This window comes from Amblyraja radiata, chromosome 41 (genome assembly GCF_010909765.2).
Source record: "Amblyraja radiata isolate CabotCenter1 chromosome 41, sAmbRad1.1.pri, whole genome shotgun sequence".
NCBI lineage: Eukaryota > Metazoa > Chordata > Chondrichthyes > Rajiformes > Rajidae > Amblyraja > Amblyraja radiata.
Window position 1 is genome coordinate 9,217,591 of NC_045996.1, and position 15,760 is coordinate 9,233,350.

General features: G+C 50.7%; 1 protein-coding gene across 1 annotated transcript; it reads left to right on the forward strand.

Moving 5' to 3' along the window:
• Positions 1 to 8,087: 8,087 nt before the first annotated feature.
• On the forward strand, positions 8,088 to 11,114 carry LOC116967730 (mRNA decay activator protein ZFP36L1-like). Its single transcript, XM_033014338.1, has 2 exons — positions 8,088 to 8,342; positions 9,367 to 11,114. Exons 1-2 carry the CDS (start codon positions 8,088 to 8,090, stop codon positions 10,216 to 10,218), a joined length of 1,107 nt encoding a protein of 368 aa, XP_032870229.1. The 3' UTR covers positions 10,219 to 11,114.
• The last annotated feature ends 4,646 nt before the right edge of the window (positions 11,115 to 15,760 follow it).

The following is a 15,760-nucleotide window of genomic DNA, read 5'->3' on the forward strand; positions in this document are numbered from 1 at the left end:
GGGTGACGCTTTGGGTCGAGACCCTTCTTATACATATACACACATACATACGTAGTTTGAAGAAGGGTCTCGACCCGAAACGTCACCCATTCCTCTCCAGAGATGCTGCCTGTCCTGCTGAGTTACTCCAGCATTTTGTATCTATCTTCTTACACATATATACACATACACACATACACACACACACACACACACACGCACACACACACGCACGCGCGCACACACACACACACACACACACATATATATATATACCAGCGTCTTTTAAACTACCAATGTCAATCTTTCGGAGATAGACAAAAATGCTGGAGAAACTCAGCGGGTGAGGCAGCATCTATGGAGCGAAGGAAATAGGCAAAGTTTCAGGTCGAAACCCTTCCTCAAGGTAATGTCAATCTTTCTCTGTCTCTGGTTACCCTCACACCTAGTGTTAGTGAATCTTGTCCTCACATTCCCCGTACCCTTCCTGGTGTGTGAGATGTCCAAATCTGGCCAAGATCGGCCAGCCGGGACCGAACCCAGAGTTCATAAAGGTGTGACCGAGGCATCATTGTTTTGAGATGGGCGTCTATTTATAATCATGGATGTGGTCACTTACTTTAATAGCATCATCACGCGCTCATCAGGTTTCCCCATTCCTCGATGATCTTTCAAATTGCGCTCATTTGCTGTTCAATAATAGATCACTTCTGGAAAAAGAACAATTATAAATGCAGAAGGTAGACAAAAATGTTGGAGAAACCGCCTCACCCACTGAGCATGCCTCTCCAGCATGTTTGTCTACCTTTGATTTTTTCCAGTATCTGCAGTTCCTTCTTAAACATTATAAATGCTGAGGTCTCAGACCAAAAGAAGGAAGCATGTGAGTTACGAAGCAGTCACCCCCCCCCCCCCCCCCCCCCCTCTCCCTCGCCCACTACAATTTAATCTGAATGGTCATAGAATTCTAGTGTGGAAACAGGCCCTTTGGCCCAACTTGCCCACACCGGCCAACATGCCCCATATACACTAGTCCCACCTGCCTGCGTTTGGCCCATAACCCTCTAAACCCGTCCTATCCATATACCTGTCCAAATGTTTTTTAAACATTGTGATGATGCCTGCCTCAACCATCTCCTCTGGGGGGGACCCAAGACGTTGCCTGTCCATGTCCTCCAGATGTCAGGGGTTATGGTTATTCAGGGACAGTTCCTTCCCAACTGTTATCAGGCAACTGAACTCAGTCTGAAGAAGGGTTTTGGCCTGAAACGTTGCCTATTTCCTTCGCTCCATAGATGCTGCTGCTCCCGCTGAGTTTCTCCAGCATTTTTGTGTACCTTCGATTTTCCAACATCTGCAGTTCCTTCTTAAACACAGGCAACTGAATCATCCTACCACAAACAGAGAGCAGTACTGAACTATTATCTACCTCTTTGATGTCCATGGGACTATCCTTGACCAGACTTTGCTGGCTTTACCTTGCATTAAATGTTATTCCCTTATCATGTATCTATGCACTGGAAATGGATTGGTTGTAATAGACAGTAGACAATAGGTGCAGGAGGAGGCCATTCGGCCCTTTGAGCCAGCACCGCCATTCAATGTGATAATGGCTGATCATCCCCAATCAGTACCCCGTTCCTGCCTTCTCCCCATATCCCCTGACTCCGCTATCTTTAATAGCCCTATCTAGTTCTCTCTTGAAAGCATCCAGAGAACCCGCCTCCATCGCCCTCTGAGGCAGAGAATTCCACAGACTCACCACTCTCTGTGAGAAATCATATACTGGTTTTCATGCACTGGTTTCCGCTGACTGGTTAGCACGCAACAAAGTGCGTTTCACTGTACATCGGTACACGTGACAATAAACTAAACTGATGGGGAGAAGGCAGGAGAATGGGGTTAGGAGGAGGAGATAGATCAACCATGATTGAATGGCGGAGTAGATTTGATGGGCCGAATGGGCTAATTCTGCTCCTATCACTTGTGACCTTATGACTGCACTTTAAAGTGGAGCATTCCAGAGTGTAACACAATGAACAGATACATTCCTCTCGTTTTGCTCTGGGTTCTTTGGCCGATTAACTTATTTAGGATATAGATTTTCCGCTTCGACGATGAGTCAGTCCCTGGGGAGTTTGTGGGATGAGGTGAGTGGTATTGTTCTGCTGCTTCCCTGGAACATGATATCCATGACAGTAAACCACAGAAACATTTTATTGGATTTTCAAAAAAGTATGCGGAATAATGTCAGAGCAGATGTGATCAGATGCAAGAGCAGGGACTGCAATTGTGGAGAGCATCTCTCAATCAACTCTGTTTAAGAAGGAACTGCAGATGCTGGAAAATCGAAGGTGGACAAAAGTGCTGGAGAAACTCAGCGGGTGCAGCAGCATCTATGGAGCGAAGGAAATAGGCAACGTTTCGGGACGAAACCCTTCTTTAGACACAACTCGATTACCAGCTTTAAGGAAGGTGATGCAAAGAAAATGAGTGAAAGGAACAGGAAGGTTTGCATTTTTATAGCATTGAACATAGTTCATAGAATACAAAACTGTCCATCACAGCCCACAGCCAACAATGAACCATTGTGGGCTCAACCTTTCCTCGATCACCATTACTTTTTTTGCATATCTTTCATTTTTTCGTTCTATATCTCTCTGATCACCAGCTACATCTCTCATTTCCCTTTCATAAGATCAAAAGATCATAAGTGATAGGAGGTGAATTTGGCCATTCGGCCCATCAAGTTTACTCCACCAGTCAATCATGGCTGATCTATCTTACCCTCCTAACCCCATTCTCCTGCCTTCTCCCCATTATCCCCGACACCCGGACTAATCAAGAATCTATTTATCTCTGCCTTAAATATATCCGTTGATATTTCCTGGAGTTTTCCTCCAGCACTTTGTGTATTGCTCAAGGTTCCAGCCTCTGCAGTTCCTTGTGTCATCTCTCCTCTTACTTATCCAAATGCATTTGCAAGGCGGCAGTGGATGTGTTTTCCTACTCCCCCCCCCCCCCCCCCCCTCCCTCCCCAGCTCCGCCTCGGTTCTCTCGCACAGTTGCCTCTCTGTTGCATGAGCTAACATGTGAGCTGTGTGAATGCCGTGGGATGCGGCAGGAAACGGCCAAAGTCAACAGCGCACAGAGGCAAGCTTTGAGCGCGGCCGCACCTCCACACTGGAGTCAATGGAGAAGGGACACAGAGCTGGCGATTGGCAGAGAGGGGAGAGGAGAGGAGGGGAGTAGAGGGGAGGGGAGGAGTGGGGAGGGAGGGGAGTAGAGGGGAGAGGAGGGGAGGGGAGCGGAGAGGGGAGGGGAGGGGAGGAGGGAAGAAGCGGATAGGAGGTGGCAGGGGAGGAGAGGGGAGCAGAGGAGAGGAGGAAAGGGGGAGGAGAGGGGAGAGGAGAGGAGGAGAGATGAGGAGTGGAGAGGGGAGGGGAGGAGGGAAGAAGAGGAGAGGAGGTTGGCAGAGGGGAGGAGGGCGGAGGAGAGCAGAGGAGAGAGGAAAGGGGAGGAGAGGGGAGCAGGAGAGATGAGGAGTGGATGAGGGGAGGGGAGGAGGGTAAGAAGAGGCGAGGCAGGTGAAGGGGAGGAGGCGGGGAGGGGAGCAGAGGAGAGGAGGAAAGGGGGAGGAGAGGAGAGGAGAGATGAGGAGTGGAGAGGGGAGGGGAGGAGGGAAGAAGGGGAGAGGAGGTGGAAGGGGAGGATGGGGGAGGGGAGCAGAGGAGAGGAGGAAAGGGGGGGGAGAGGAGAGGAGAGATGAGGAGCGGAGAGGGGAGGGGAGGAGAGGGGAGGGAAGAGGAGGAGACGAGAGGGGTGGGGAGAGGAAGAGAGGGGAGGGGAGGCAGTTCGCTTATACACCCCAGGCTGCAACCAGACACAACACAGCCGGCTGTCCCGCTGCCTGTCAGCGCTTGGGACGCGTTTGAACTTCAAATTCCTGTCGTCACCTCTCCATGTTCTCCAGAGATGCTGCCTGACCTGGCCTGATCAGTTACTCCAGCACTTTAGTTTAGTTTAGTTTGGAGACACAGCGCAGGTTTAAACCGAAGATAGACACAAATTGCTGGAGTAACTCAGCGGGGATTACTGGAGAGAAGGAATGGGTGACGACCGTGCCGAACCAGCAATCCCTGCACATTAACACTAACCTACACACATTTGGGACAATTTACAATTTTTACCAAGCCAATTAACCTACAAACCTGTACGTCTTTGGAGTGTGGGAGGAAACCGGAGCACCCGGAGAAAACCCACGCAGGTCACGGGGAGAACGTACAAACTCCGTGCAGACAGCACCCGTGGTCAGGATCGAACCCGGGTCTCTGGCGCTGTGAGGCAGCAACTCTACCGCTGCGCCACCTTGTTTCCCTGTACACTAAACTCTGGAGCCTGAGCGTAAACATAAAGGTAATTCTTCAATTGGTGATCAAGAAAGTTCACAAAAAAAACCTGCTTAAGCAACTGGAGACAAGAGGAACTGCAGGTGCTGGCATCTTGAGAAAAATATACAAAGTGCTGGAGGAACTCAGCCAGTCAGGCAGCATCTGTGGAGGGAAATGAACACAAAGACCAATCAGTCCCAACCCGAAACACCATCTGTCATTTTCAATAGACAATAGGTGCAGGAGTAGGCCATTCGGCCCATCGAGCCAGCACCGCCATTCAATGTGATCATGGCTGATCATCCCCAATCAGTACCCCGTTCCTGCCTTCTCCCAATATCCCCTGACTCCGCTATCTTTAAGCCCTATCTAGCTCTCTCTTGAAAACATCCAGAGAACCTGCCTCCACCGCCCTCTGAGGCAGAGAATTCCACTGGAATTTCCCTCCATAGATGCTGCCTGACCGGCTGAGTTCCTCCACCACTTTGTGTTTTGCTTAAGATTACAGCACCTGCAGTTCCTCCTGTCTCTAGCTCCTCCGGCAGGTTGATTTTTGGGCATTTTTGATCACCAATTCAAGAATGAACATTTTAAAATTAAAATGTCTTGAGACGGTGAAGAAGTATTCCGTGCACATGTGCCTCGTTTCACACAGGTACCAAGGCTCCTGAGTTTAGTATGTAGGCAATTCTCAATAGGAATGTGCTTTACTGCAGGCTGAGAAAAGGTCTCGACCCGAAACGTCATCTATCCATGTTCTCCAAGGATGCTGCCTGACCTGCTGAGTTACTCCAGCACTTTGTGTTCTTAATTGCTCTCTTCGTCTCTCTCTGTCTCTCCCCCACACCTTCCTCTCTGTCTCTCTCTCACTCTTTCCCTCTCCACTCAATCCATCTGCCCCCCTCCCTCTCTCTTCTCCCCTCCCTCCTTCTCTCCCATTCCTCTCTCTCTCCCCCTCTCTGTCTCTCTGTCCCCCTCCCCCCCTCTCCCCCCCCCTCTCTTTCTCTCTCTGTTACGTCCGTCCGCAGCTGGCAAGAATGTGCAGAAATAGTCTTTTTATTTTTGTGAGATTGATGTAAAGATAAACACTGGCCGGGACCCAGTGATGTGTTGGGCTGAGTGTCGAACCACCAAAGTGCAAACTGAACGCTGACGCAAGATTGTTATCCGATGAATCATGGCAAGTTCGTAAGAGTGTGCGGTTTCCTTCTGGCTTCGCGGCTGTGGCTCAAGAATGGCCATATCGGGGAGGGTCACAGGTGAACGGGGTGGTCTGCCCGAGAGTTTCACTGGGATGGGGCTCGCTGGGAGAGCGGATTGTGAGAGACTGCGCGGCCCCGGGGAGGGAGAAGACGGGGAGACCTCAACACAAGTGTACCACATAAGGACACACAGACGCACTCACACACATTCACACACTCACACACACATTCACACACTCACAGACACACACACTCACAGACACACACACACACACACTCACACACACACACACACACACATTCACACACTCACACACATTCACACACTCACAGACACACACACAGAAACACATTCACACTCACAGACACACATGCACAACACACAGGCATGCGCACATTGGCACAGACACACTCACACACACACTCAGGCACATTCACACACACACACTCACAGACACACACACTCACAGACATACACAGTGGCGGACTGGGTCTAAAAATATTGGTTGCCAGGAGACAAAGGGGGCCCACTTCATCAGGGGCCCACTTGATATAGGGGGCCCACTTCATCAGGGGCCCACTTGTCATCGGGCAAGCTGACCAGTCCGCCACTGTACACACACATACAACACACAGGCATGCGCACATTGACACACACACACAGACACATACAGACAGGTGAACACTGGCGCACACAGACACTGACACATGAGAGACAGGGAAAGTTTTGACAGGCTTGGACTATATTCTTTGGAGCACATGAGAATGAGGGGTGATCTTATAGAGGTGCATAAAATCACGAGGGGAATATATAGGGTGAACAGATTTTACCCAGCGCTGGAGAATAAGAAAAACAGAGGCCATAAGTTTAAAGTGAGAGGGAAAAGATTTAATAGGATCCTGAGGTTCATCTTTTTCTCGCAGAGGGTGGCAGGTGTATGGAATGAGCTGCCGGAAGAGATAGTTGAGGCATGTACAATAACAACATTTAAAACACATTTTGACAAGTACATACAATAGATAGGAAAGGTTTAGAGGGATATGGGGCAAATGAGACCAGGTGGGATTAGGATAGATGGGGCATCTTGGTCGTCATGGGCGTTGGGCCAAAGGACCTGTTTCAGTGCTGTATGAGTCTTGGACTCTATGTGAGAAACTGCGACACGCACAGAGAAAGACAGGCATGCTAAGTGAGAGAGAGAGAGAGAGAGAGCGTTGAGACAAATTGAGAGTGAAGCAGAGAGATAAAGATAGTGAAATATACAGAGAAAGGCAGATAGAGAGGGAGAGAGAGAGAGAGAGAACCGAGCATGGGGGAGAGAGAAATATGGCGAGAGATACAGGGACAAGCTGAGAGAGTGAAGCAGTTGAGATGGTGAGAGAGATGGAAAACAAGTGTTGGGCGACAGGGCCGGGTGATAGACAGAGCTAGACCCAGAGACAGTCAGTGAGAATTCTAGAGAGTGAAAGAGACACAGACATGGACACTGACAGCCAATAACATAGATAAAGACAGAGACAGCCAGTGACAGGTACAGAGGCTGTGACATAGCCAGAGATAGAGCCAGTGACATAGCCAGAGCCAATGACATAGCCAGAGCCAGAGAGAGTCAGTGACATAGCCAGGGCCAGAGACATATCCAGAGCCAGAGATAGAGCCAATGACATAGCCAGAGACATAGCCAGAGCCAGTGACATAGCCAGAGCCAGAGACATAGCCAGAGCCAGAGATAGCCAGTGACATAGCCAGGGCCAGAGACATATCCAGAGCCAGAGATAGAGCCAATGACATAGCCAGAGACATAGCCAGAGCCAGTGACATAGCCAGAGCCAGAGGTAGATCCAGAGACATAGCCAGAGCCAGAGATAGCCAGTGACATAGCCAGGGCCAGAGACATATCCAGAGCCAGAGATAGAGCCAATGACATAGCCAGAGACATAGCCAGAGCCAGTGACATAGCCAGAGCCAGAGGTAGATCCAGAGACATAGCCAGAGCCAGAGATAGATCCAGTGACATAGCCAGAGCCAGAGAGAGTCAGTGACATAGCCAGGGCCAGAGACATATCCAGAGCCAGAGATAGAGCCAATGACATAGCCAGAGACATAGCCAGAGCCAGTGACATAGCCAGAGCCAGAGACATAGCCAGAGCCAGAGATAGCCAGTGACATAGCCAGGGCCAGAGACATATCCAGAGCCAGAGATAGAGCCAATGACATAGCCAGAGACATAGCCAGAGCCAGTGACATAGCCAGAGCCAGAGGTAGATCCAGAGACATAGCCAGAGCCAGAGATAGCCAGTGACATAGCCAGGGCCAGAGACATATCCAGAGCCAGAGATAGAGCCAATGACATAGCCAGAGACATAGCCAGAGCCAGTGACATAGCCAGAGTCAGAGGTAGATCCAGAGACATAGCCAGAGCCAGAGATAGATCCAGTGACATAACCAGAGCCAGAGACATAGCCAGAGCCAGAGACATAGCCAGAGCCAGAGATAGATCCAGTGACAGATACAATGTCCGGTTCGGGGACTCCCCGCCGCCTGGCCCCGCCCCCCGCGGGTGATTCACCCATTACATCACAGGCCAGTCGAGGCCCCGCCCCCGACGATGACGCTGCCCGTTGGCCCCGCCCCCGTGACTATATAAGGCTGTGCGGCGGCGCTAGGCGGCAGAACGCGGCTGGAGCGGACAGAGAAACACATACACGCGCTGCTGCAGCAACAACAATAATGTCGGACTTCAGGGAGCTGTGCGAGCTGGTGTCTGAGGTGAGGGAGCGAGAGAGGACTGGGTGCAGCGCAGCGACTCCGATCGACGGGCGTTGGAGCCGGGGTGGGGATGCGCGCTCCCGTGGGGGTGGGATGGATGCGCGCTCCCGATGGGGTTTGTGGGCAAGGCAGGCGCGCTCCCGATGGGGTTTACTCGGCGTGATTAAGGGGAGCGCACTGCCGGGGTTTGCGCGGGCACGTGTAGCGCGCGCTCCAGGGGTGTGGGGGTTTGCGCGGGCACGATGCCCGGGTGCTGACGGGTCAACGCGTGATCCCAGTTCCCTGGGCGTTTGTGTGTGAACGCGCGGGGAGAGGAGCAGGCGCGCCCCCGGGCCGGTTGTGTTTGCGTGGTCGGGGGAAGAAGGTGCGCGCTCCGGGGGGGTGAGTGCACGAGCATTCGTGTCGCCGAGGAGGGGGGGGACACGACTGACAGCAGCGGGAGCGCGCAATTCCCGGACGGGTGAATGAATGCAGGGGCCGGGGTGGGAAGGCGCGCTCCCGGGGGTGGACGTGAATGCCCGGGTGGGTGGGGAGGGGCGGGAGCGCGCTTCGTGGGCTAAAAGCGAGTGCGCGCTCCCGGGGGGTCGGCTAAATGCACGGACTGTGGGGTGGTGCGCGCTCCTGGACGGGGGGGGTTGAATGGAAGGGGCGGGAGCGCGCTTTGTGGGGTAAATGCTAGTGCGCGCTCCCGGTGGTCGGCTAAATGCACGGACAGTGTGGGGTGGTGCGCGCTCCCGGAGGGGGGGGTGAGTTGAATGCAAGTGCGAGCTCCCGATTTGGACTGAATGCAAGGGGCGGGAGCGCGCTTTGTGGGGTAAATACTAGTGCGCGCTCCCGGGGGTCGGCTAAATGCACGGGCAGGGGGGGTCGTGCACACTCCCGGGGGGGGTTGAGTTGAATGGAAGGGGCGGGAGCGCGCTTTGTGGGGTAAATGCAAGAGTGCGGGTGCGCGCTCCCGAGTAAAGCGCGCCGCCGCGGGCCTCCGCCCTCCCACACCGACTGACTCTCTCTTCTCTCCCCGCAGTTGAGCTTCTTGGATCCCGACGATTTCTCCGCCTGGAAGTCTGGCCCCGAGAGCCGGGTGGTGGGTTCGCCGCTGCCCGCCACCTCCCGCCGCTACTCCACCAGCCAGCTGCCGCTGCCGGGTTGCCGGGGCCCGCCGGGGCTGGGACTGGGGCTGGGGTTCCGGGAGCCGGGGCTGGGCGACGTGGAGTGGGGGCAGGAGCAGGAGGAGGAAGAGGAGGAGGAGAGGCGGGGTGTGTCGCTGCTGATGCCGCCCTCTCCCACGCCGTCGGCCCGCTACAAGACCGAGCTGTGCCGCCCCTTCCAGGAGAGCAGCTTCTGCCGCTATGGGGACAAGTGCCAGTTCGCCCATGGTCTGTCCGAGCTGCGCTCCCTCAGCCGCCACCCCAAGTACAAGACTGAGCCGTGCCGCACCTTCCACACCACGGGCTTCTGCCCCTATGGCACCCGCTGCCACTTCATCCACAACCCCGAGGAGGAGAGGGGGCCCCGACCTCGCCTGCGCCAGAGCGCCAGCCTGGGCTCGGCCTCCCCCGGCCCTGCGCTAGACTGGGCCGCGCTGCGGGCAGCCTTCAGTCCTGACCTGGAGTTGGAGCTGGCCCGGACTCTGGGCTTGGGTGTGGGCAAGGGAGGAGGAGGAAGTTGCTGCTGCCGCCAGCACCACCACCATCACCAACACCAGCGGCAACACCAGCAGCTCCAGCGGGCGCCCGGCTTGCCCATGGCCGGCAGGAGCCCGTCCGCAGACTCGCTCTCCGACCAGGACGACACCAGCAGCAGCGGCTCCGAGTCGCCCGTCTTCGAGCAGGGCCGGCGGCTGCCCATCTTCAGCCGGATCTCTGTGTCGGACTAAGGGAGGGGAGGGGGGTGGAGGTGGAGAAGGGAAGTTGCCTCACCCAAGCTGTGTCTGTGGCTGGGTGCCGTCTCCCCAAGGGTGTCACCCTCCACTCCGGGTTTGTGGGTGCTGTTGTACCCTGGTGTGAAAGACTAAAGGGGGCAAGGGGCGGTGGTATCTTTCCCATTGAGAGAATGTTAATTGTTTTGGTTTGCCTGTGACTTGGGAATGTGTGTGTTACCACCCCAAGTACATGAGAGACCAGGGGTGTGTCCAGTATCAAACTTGCCCGTGTGTGTGTTACCCTGGGGTGTTGCTTCTGCCTGGGAGTATGTGTCGCTGATGGACTAGGGGCATTCCTTGCCTGTGCCCCAAGTTGTATGTGGCACCCCTTGTGTATGTGTGCTTGGGGGGGGGGTATGTCTCTTGAGTTTCACCCCAAGGTGTATGTGTGACTGGGGTGTCGGTATTTGTCCCCCTGTCTGTCTGACTGGGAGGGGTGTCTGGTTGGCTCTGTGCTCCCTCACCCTGTAGCCCTTGTGTACAGAGGTGGGAGGAGGGTATCTATGGATGGTGGGAGCATACATCCTGATGTAGCAGAGGAAGGGAATGCCCATTGCCAGGGATTGCGCCTTGCCAGCATTGTTGGTAATCGGGTACCTACATACAACGCATTAACCTATTGTACCAAGTATTTGTACAAACCTTTTCTAAGCTGTCTAATGCACAATAGATTATATTTAAATTATTTATTGAAGATTTTGGAATGTTTTGTATATTTAATGATAAAGTACTATATTTTTAGATAATTTATGATCTTTTTAAAAACATTCTGAATGTATCGATTATAATGCTATCCAGTGCCTTATAACTGATTTCATTTTGAAGTGAAATAAACTTCTAATTAAAAAATCTGCCCTCTGGTTTAGAATATTTGATGTTTGCACCAGTATCACAGACTAGTCAATGTCATGAGTTGCAGATGCGTGTTGAGATAGTTCTGTGTTGGCTACATTACTCTTGTTTGGTTGCTGTTGTTAATTAGTAACTGGAAGGTACATAATACCTGGCATTACCTCATGCAAACCTGTTTTTAAGTCATTGTACTATACAGTGGGTTATTGCACTTTAACCTGGTGCTGGCTTTGAAATTAAGTGGCGAAAGTGCTCGATTCTGTGGATTAACAAACCAAGGCAACCTGCCCAGCCCAGCTCTTCCACCTTCCTCTTGAGGCCCAATTTATGCTGCGTTTGACAGGCCAGCCTGTTGTGATGTTGAAATCAACAATCTATTCCAACCTGTCATGAGAAGAGATGACTATGCAGCCAGGAAAAGATTTGAGGGTGTGATCAAAGCCTTCATCTGAGATGGTGACAAATAGTTTGTTGGAGGAACCTGGTGTGTCATAAAGTATCTGAGGGAGAGGAATAGTCTCAGCGTTGGAGGGTAATGGGTCCAGACTAAGTCTAATGTCTACAAAGATGGGCTGAAAGGCCAGGACTGTATCCCAGCTTAAAGGACCATTCTCGAGTCTGATTGAAGGGAAAGAAGCTGTTCCTGAGCGTACAACATATGGAACTGAAATCCCTTGCTAAAACCTTCACTTAAGGGAGCCCCTTTAAAATAGTCCAAATAAAATCATACGCCAAGGAAATGGGTCCCGCAGCCCAACTAATCCGTGCTGACCAAGATATTCTATACTTGTCCCATTAGCCTGAGTTTGGCCCATATCCTCCTCAATCTTTCCAATCCATGTACCTGTCCAAATGCCTTTTTAAAAATGAACAGGAACCGGCCACAATAATGCCAAGTCAAACAAATCACCTCAGTCTGTGTGTGTGATCCATATCCCCCTATTCCCTACACATCCAGGTGTCCAAAAAAAACTCTTAAATGTTATTTTACTTGTCTCAACTGCATCCTCTCACAGTTTGTTTCATATACATACCACTCTCTGGGGAAAGTAGTTGCCCTTCAGGTTAACAAATCTTTCTACTCCCACCTTAAAGTAGATAAGAATTACCGGTACCTTGGTTTCCTGTGTTAAAGGACACACATGAAACGCTCCCAGTCTGCTCTGTGGAGTGTTTGGTTCGTGCATCAGCCACCTCAAAACCCACAGGATCATAGTGAAAGTAATTCATCCTTGATCTTCAGGGATTGTCGGTGGACTAGGGGCAACATTAGTTTCTGCTGAACTCTGATGCAGAGCCTAATACTTAAGCTGTAAATCCACATGTCGTCAGTGCAGAGGTGCAATCATGGAACGTTTGTGTGCCACATGTTTAGCAGTTGGACTCGCAAGTTATTTTCCACACAGAAACGGCCTTTGGTCCAATGTTCAGATCGATAAAGATGCCCCATCTCCCTCCAAAACCTTTCCTATCCATGTAACTGTACAAGTATCTATTATAGGTAGACAAAAATGCTGGAGAAACTCAGTGGGTGAGGCAGCATCTATGGAGCAAAGGAAGATGCTGCCTCACCCGCTCTATAGATGCCTCCTCACCCGCTGAGTTTCTCCAGCATTTTTGTCTACCTTTGATTTTTCCAGCATCTGCAGTTCTTTCTTAAACAAGTGTCTTTTACATATCATTATAGTATCTGCCTCAACTACCTCCTCTGGCAGCTCATTCCACACCCATCGCAATCTGAGTGGAAAATGTTGCCCCTTGTTCATATTGAATCCTGTCCCCCTTGCCTTAAACAGTGTTTTTGATTCCCCTACTCTGGGTAAAAGACTTCATAAAAACATAGAAAATAGGTGCAGGATGAGGCCATTCGGCCCTTCGAGCCTACACCGCCATTCAATATGATCATGGCTGATCATCCAACTCTGTATCCTGTACCTGCCTTCCCTCCATACCCACTAATCCCTTTAGCCACAAGAACCACATCTAACTCCCTTAAATATAGCCAATGAACTGACCTCAACTACTTTCTGTGGCAGAGAAATCCACAGATTCACCACTGTGGGGGAAAAAATAATTCTCATCTCGGTCCTAAAAGACTTCCCCCTTATCCTTAAACTGTGACCCCTTGTTCTGGACTTCCCCAACATTGGGAACAATCTTCCTGCATCTAGCCTGTCCAACCCCTAGATGCAAGAAGATTGTTGCATTCATTCTATTCCCCTCATGATTTTATACACCTCTATAAGATCACCCCTCATCCTCCTGCACTCCAAGGAATAGAGTCCTAGCCTTCTCACCTTATAGAGCTCAGTCCCGGCAACATCCATGTAATTCTTTGCACCCTTTCCAGATTGCCTATTTTTTTTTTTTTTTTACTCTATTCTCTAAGTGGTGCAATATGCAGTTGTTATCAGCTCATCGTGGTGTGATTCATCAGAGTTTTAGTTCACCATTTTAATGATGTGAATCAGCTTACTTCCGTTTTCCCAGCTGACTCCTCGCCCAGGCCTGGAGTGCGATGACTGGTTTCAGTAAATATGTTTTGAGTTAATTTTACTGTGTGATTGCACAAGAAATATTCTCGCTTTCCACTACGTCTGGCATGGGGGATGGATTCGCATGCACACCCAACTCTATTTCTGCAGCCTGAATTGACTAAATACTATTCTTGTTCTCAATATCACCTTCCTCTCCTGTAGACAATACTCCCCTCACTCCATCCATCCCAGCACAATCCCTGGCTCATAAGAGACAGGAGCAGGATTAGGCCATTCGGCCCATCAAGTCTACTCCACCATTCAATCATGCCTTCATTCTACTGCCTTCTCCCCGTAATCCCTGATACCTGTACTAATCAAGAATCTATTTCTGCCTTAAATATACCCACTGACTTGACCTCCATAGCCTTCTGTGGCTCCTGCCACAATGTTCATCAACAAGACCAAGCATATACTCACAAAGTAGGAAAGAACTGCAGATGCTGGTTTAAATTGTAGATAGACACAAAATGCTGGAGTAACTCAGTGGGACAGGCAGCATCACTAGAGAGAAGGAATGGGTGACGTTTCAGGTCGAGACCCTTCAGACTCTTTCTGAAGAAGTGTCTCGACCCGGACCGTCACCCATTCCTCCTCTCCAGTGATGCTGCCTGTCCCACTGAGTTACTCCAGCATTTTGTGTCTATCCAAGTGTAGACTAGGCTGTTTCGTCAAACACTTGCGCTTGGTCACCCTGGATCTCCCGATTGCTAACCATTTTAACTCCTTCCCATTCCCATTCTGGAAGGTATGAAGGGTCCTGACCTGAAACGTCACCCATCTTTTTATCTCCAGAGATAATGCCTGACCTGCTGAGTTACCCCAGCACTTTGTATCTATCCCCAATCTGACCTTTCTATCCTGGGCTTCCTCCATGGTCAGTGAGGCCACAACCAAACTGGAGGAACAGCACCTCGGGCCGATTGAATAGGTGACATTTTGGGTCAGAATTCTTCCTCAGACCCTCCAGGAATCACTTGGCAGGATTTTCCCTACAACCACCTCTCTTCCAGCCTTCTTCCTCTCACTGCAATCAGTCTGAAGAAGGGTCCTGACCCAAAACCTACCCATGTTCTCCAGAGAGCTGCCTGATCCATTAGGTTACTCCAGCACCTTGTGTCTATATTTGGTATAAACAAACATCTACAGTTCTTTGTTATTATATTGGGTGGAGGGAGTTTAAGTACGTGGCACATACAAAACAGAAAATATATTTTTTTAAATAGATGCAATTTGTAACTCCAAATAAAAACAGGAAATGCTAGAAAGACTGGGCAGATCAGTTTGCATCAGTGGGAAGAGAAACAGGGAAACAATTGATGTTTCAGCTCAAAGACTTAGACTTTACAGAGTGGAAACGCCCTTCAGCCCAGAATCCACTCCCATCAGCGATGACCCTGTACCCTAGCAGTATCTTGCACGCTGGGGACAATTTTATTAAAAAGTCAATTAACCTACAAACCTGTACGTCTTTGGAATCTGGGAGGAAACCGGAACTGCCGGAGGAAACCCACGTGGTCACATGGAGAATGTAAAAGCTCCGTACAGACTCTTTGACAAAACTGAGAAGGGGAGAAAAGTAATTCATGAAGCTTTGGGGAGGGCGAATCTTTGCCATAAGGGAAAACAATTAAAAAAAAAAAAGTGACCATGAGGATAAGCTTAAAACAAGGTTATGTGGTCAATGAAAGGATGGGAGCAGTCAGAGCCTGGACTAAAGAATGCAGGAGTTGCGAAACATAGAGCAGGAAGACATGCCCGGCTGGTCAGAGTGGGCATGTTCTCCACTCCCTGAGATTTAAAAAAGTGGGGCATTGGGGGTGGGGAGAGATAAACAAGCTGAGCCAATATCACAAATGGATGAAAAAGGGCCCCGATCCAAAACGTCACTTATCCATGTTCTCCAGAGATGCTGCCTCCCCCGCTGAGTTACTCCAGCATGTTGTGTCTACAACAAACGGATGACTTGTACAACCAGAGAAATCGGGTTATCTGAATTTAATGGGGACATGAGGAATTGTAGATGCTGCAATCATGCATAAAAGATGCTGGTTTACACCAAACTACACACAGAGTGCTGGAGCAGCTAGGCGGGCCTGGCAACATCT

Coding starts and splice junctions, on each gene's coding strand:
- LOC116967730 (XM_033014338.1), top strand. CDS start 8,088: ATGTCCGGTTCGGGGACTCCCCGCCGCCTGGCCCCGCCCCCCGCGGGT. Junction 8,343..9,366: donor TGTGCGAGCTGGTGTCTGAG/GTGAGGGAGCGA, acceptor CTCTCCCCGCAG/TTGAGCTTCTTGGATCCCGA.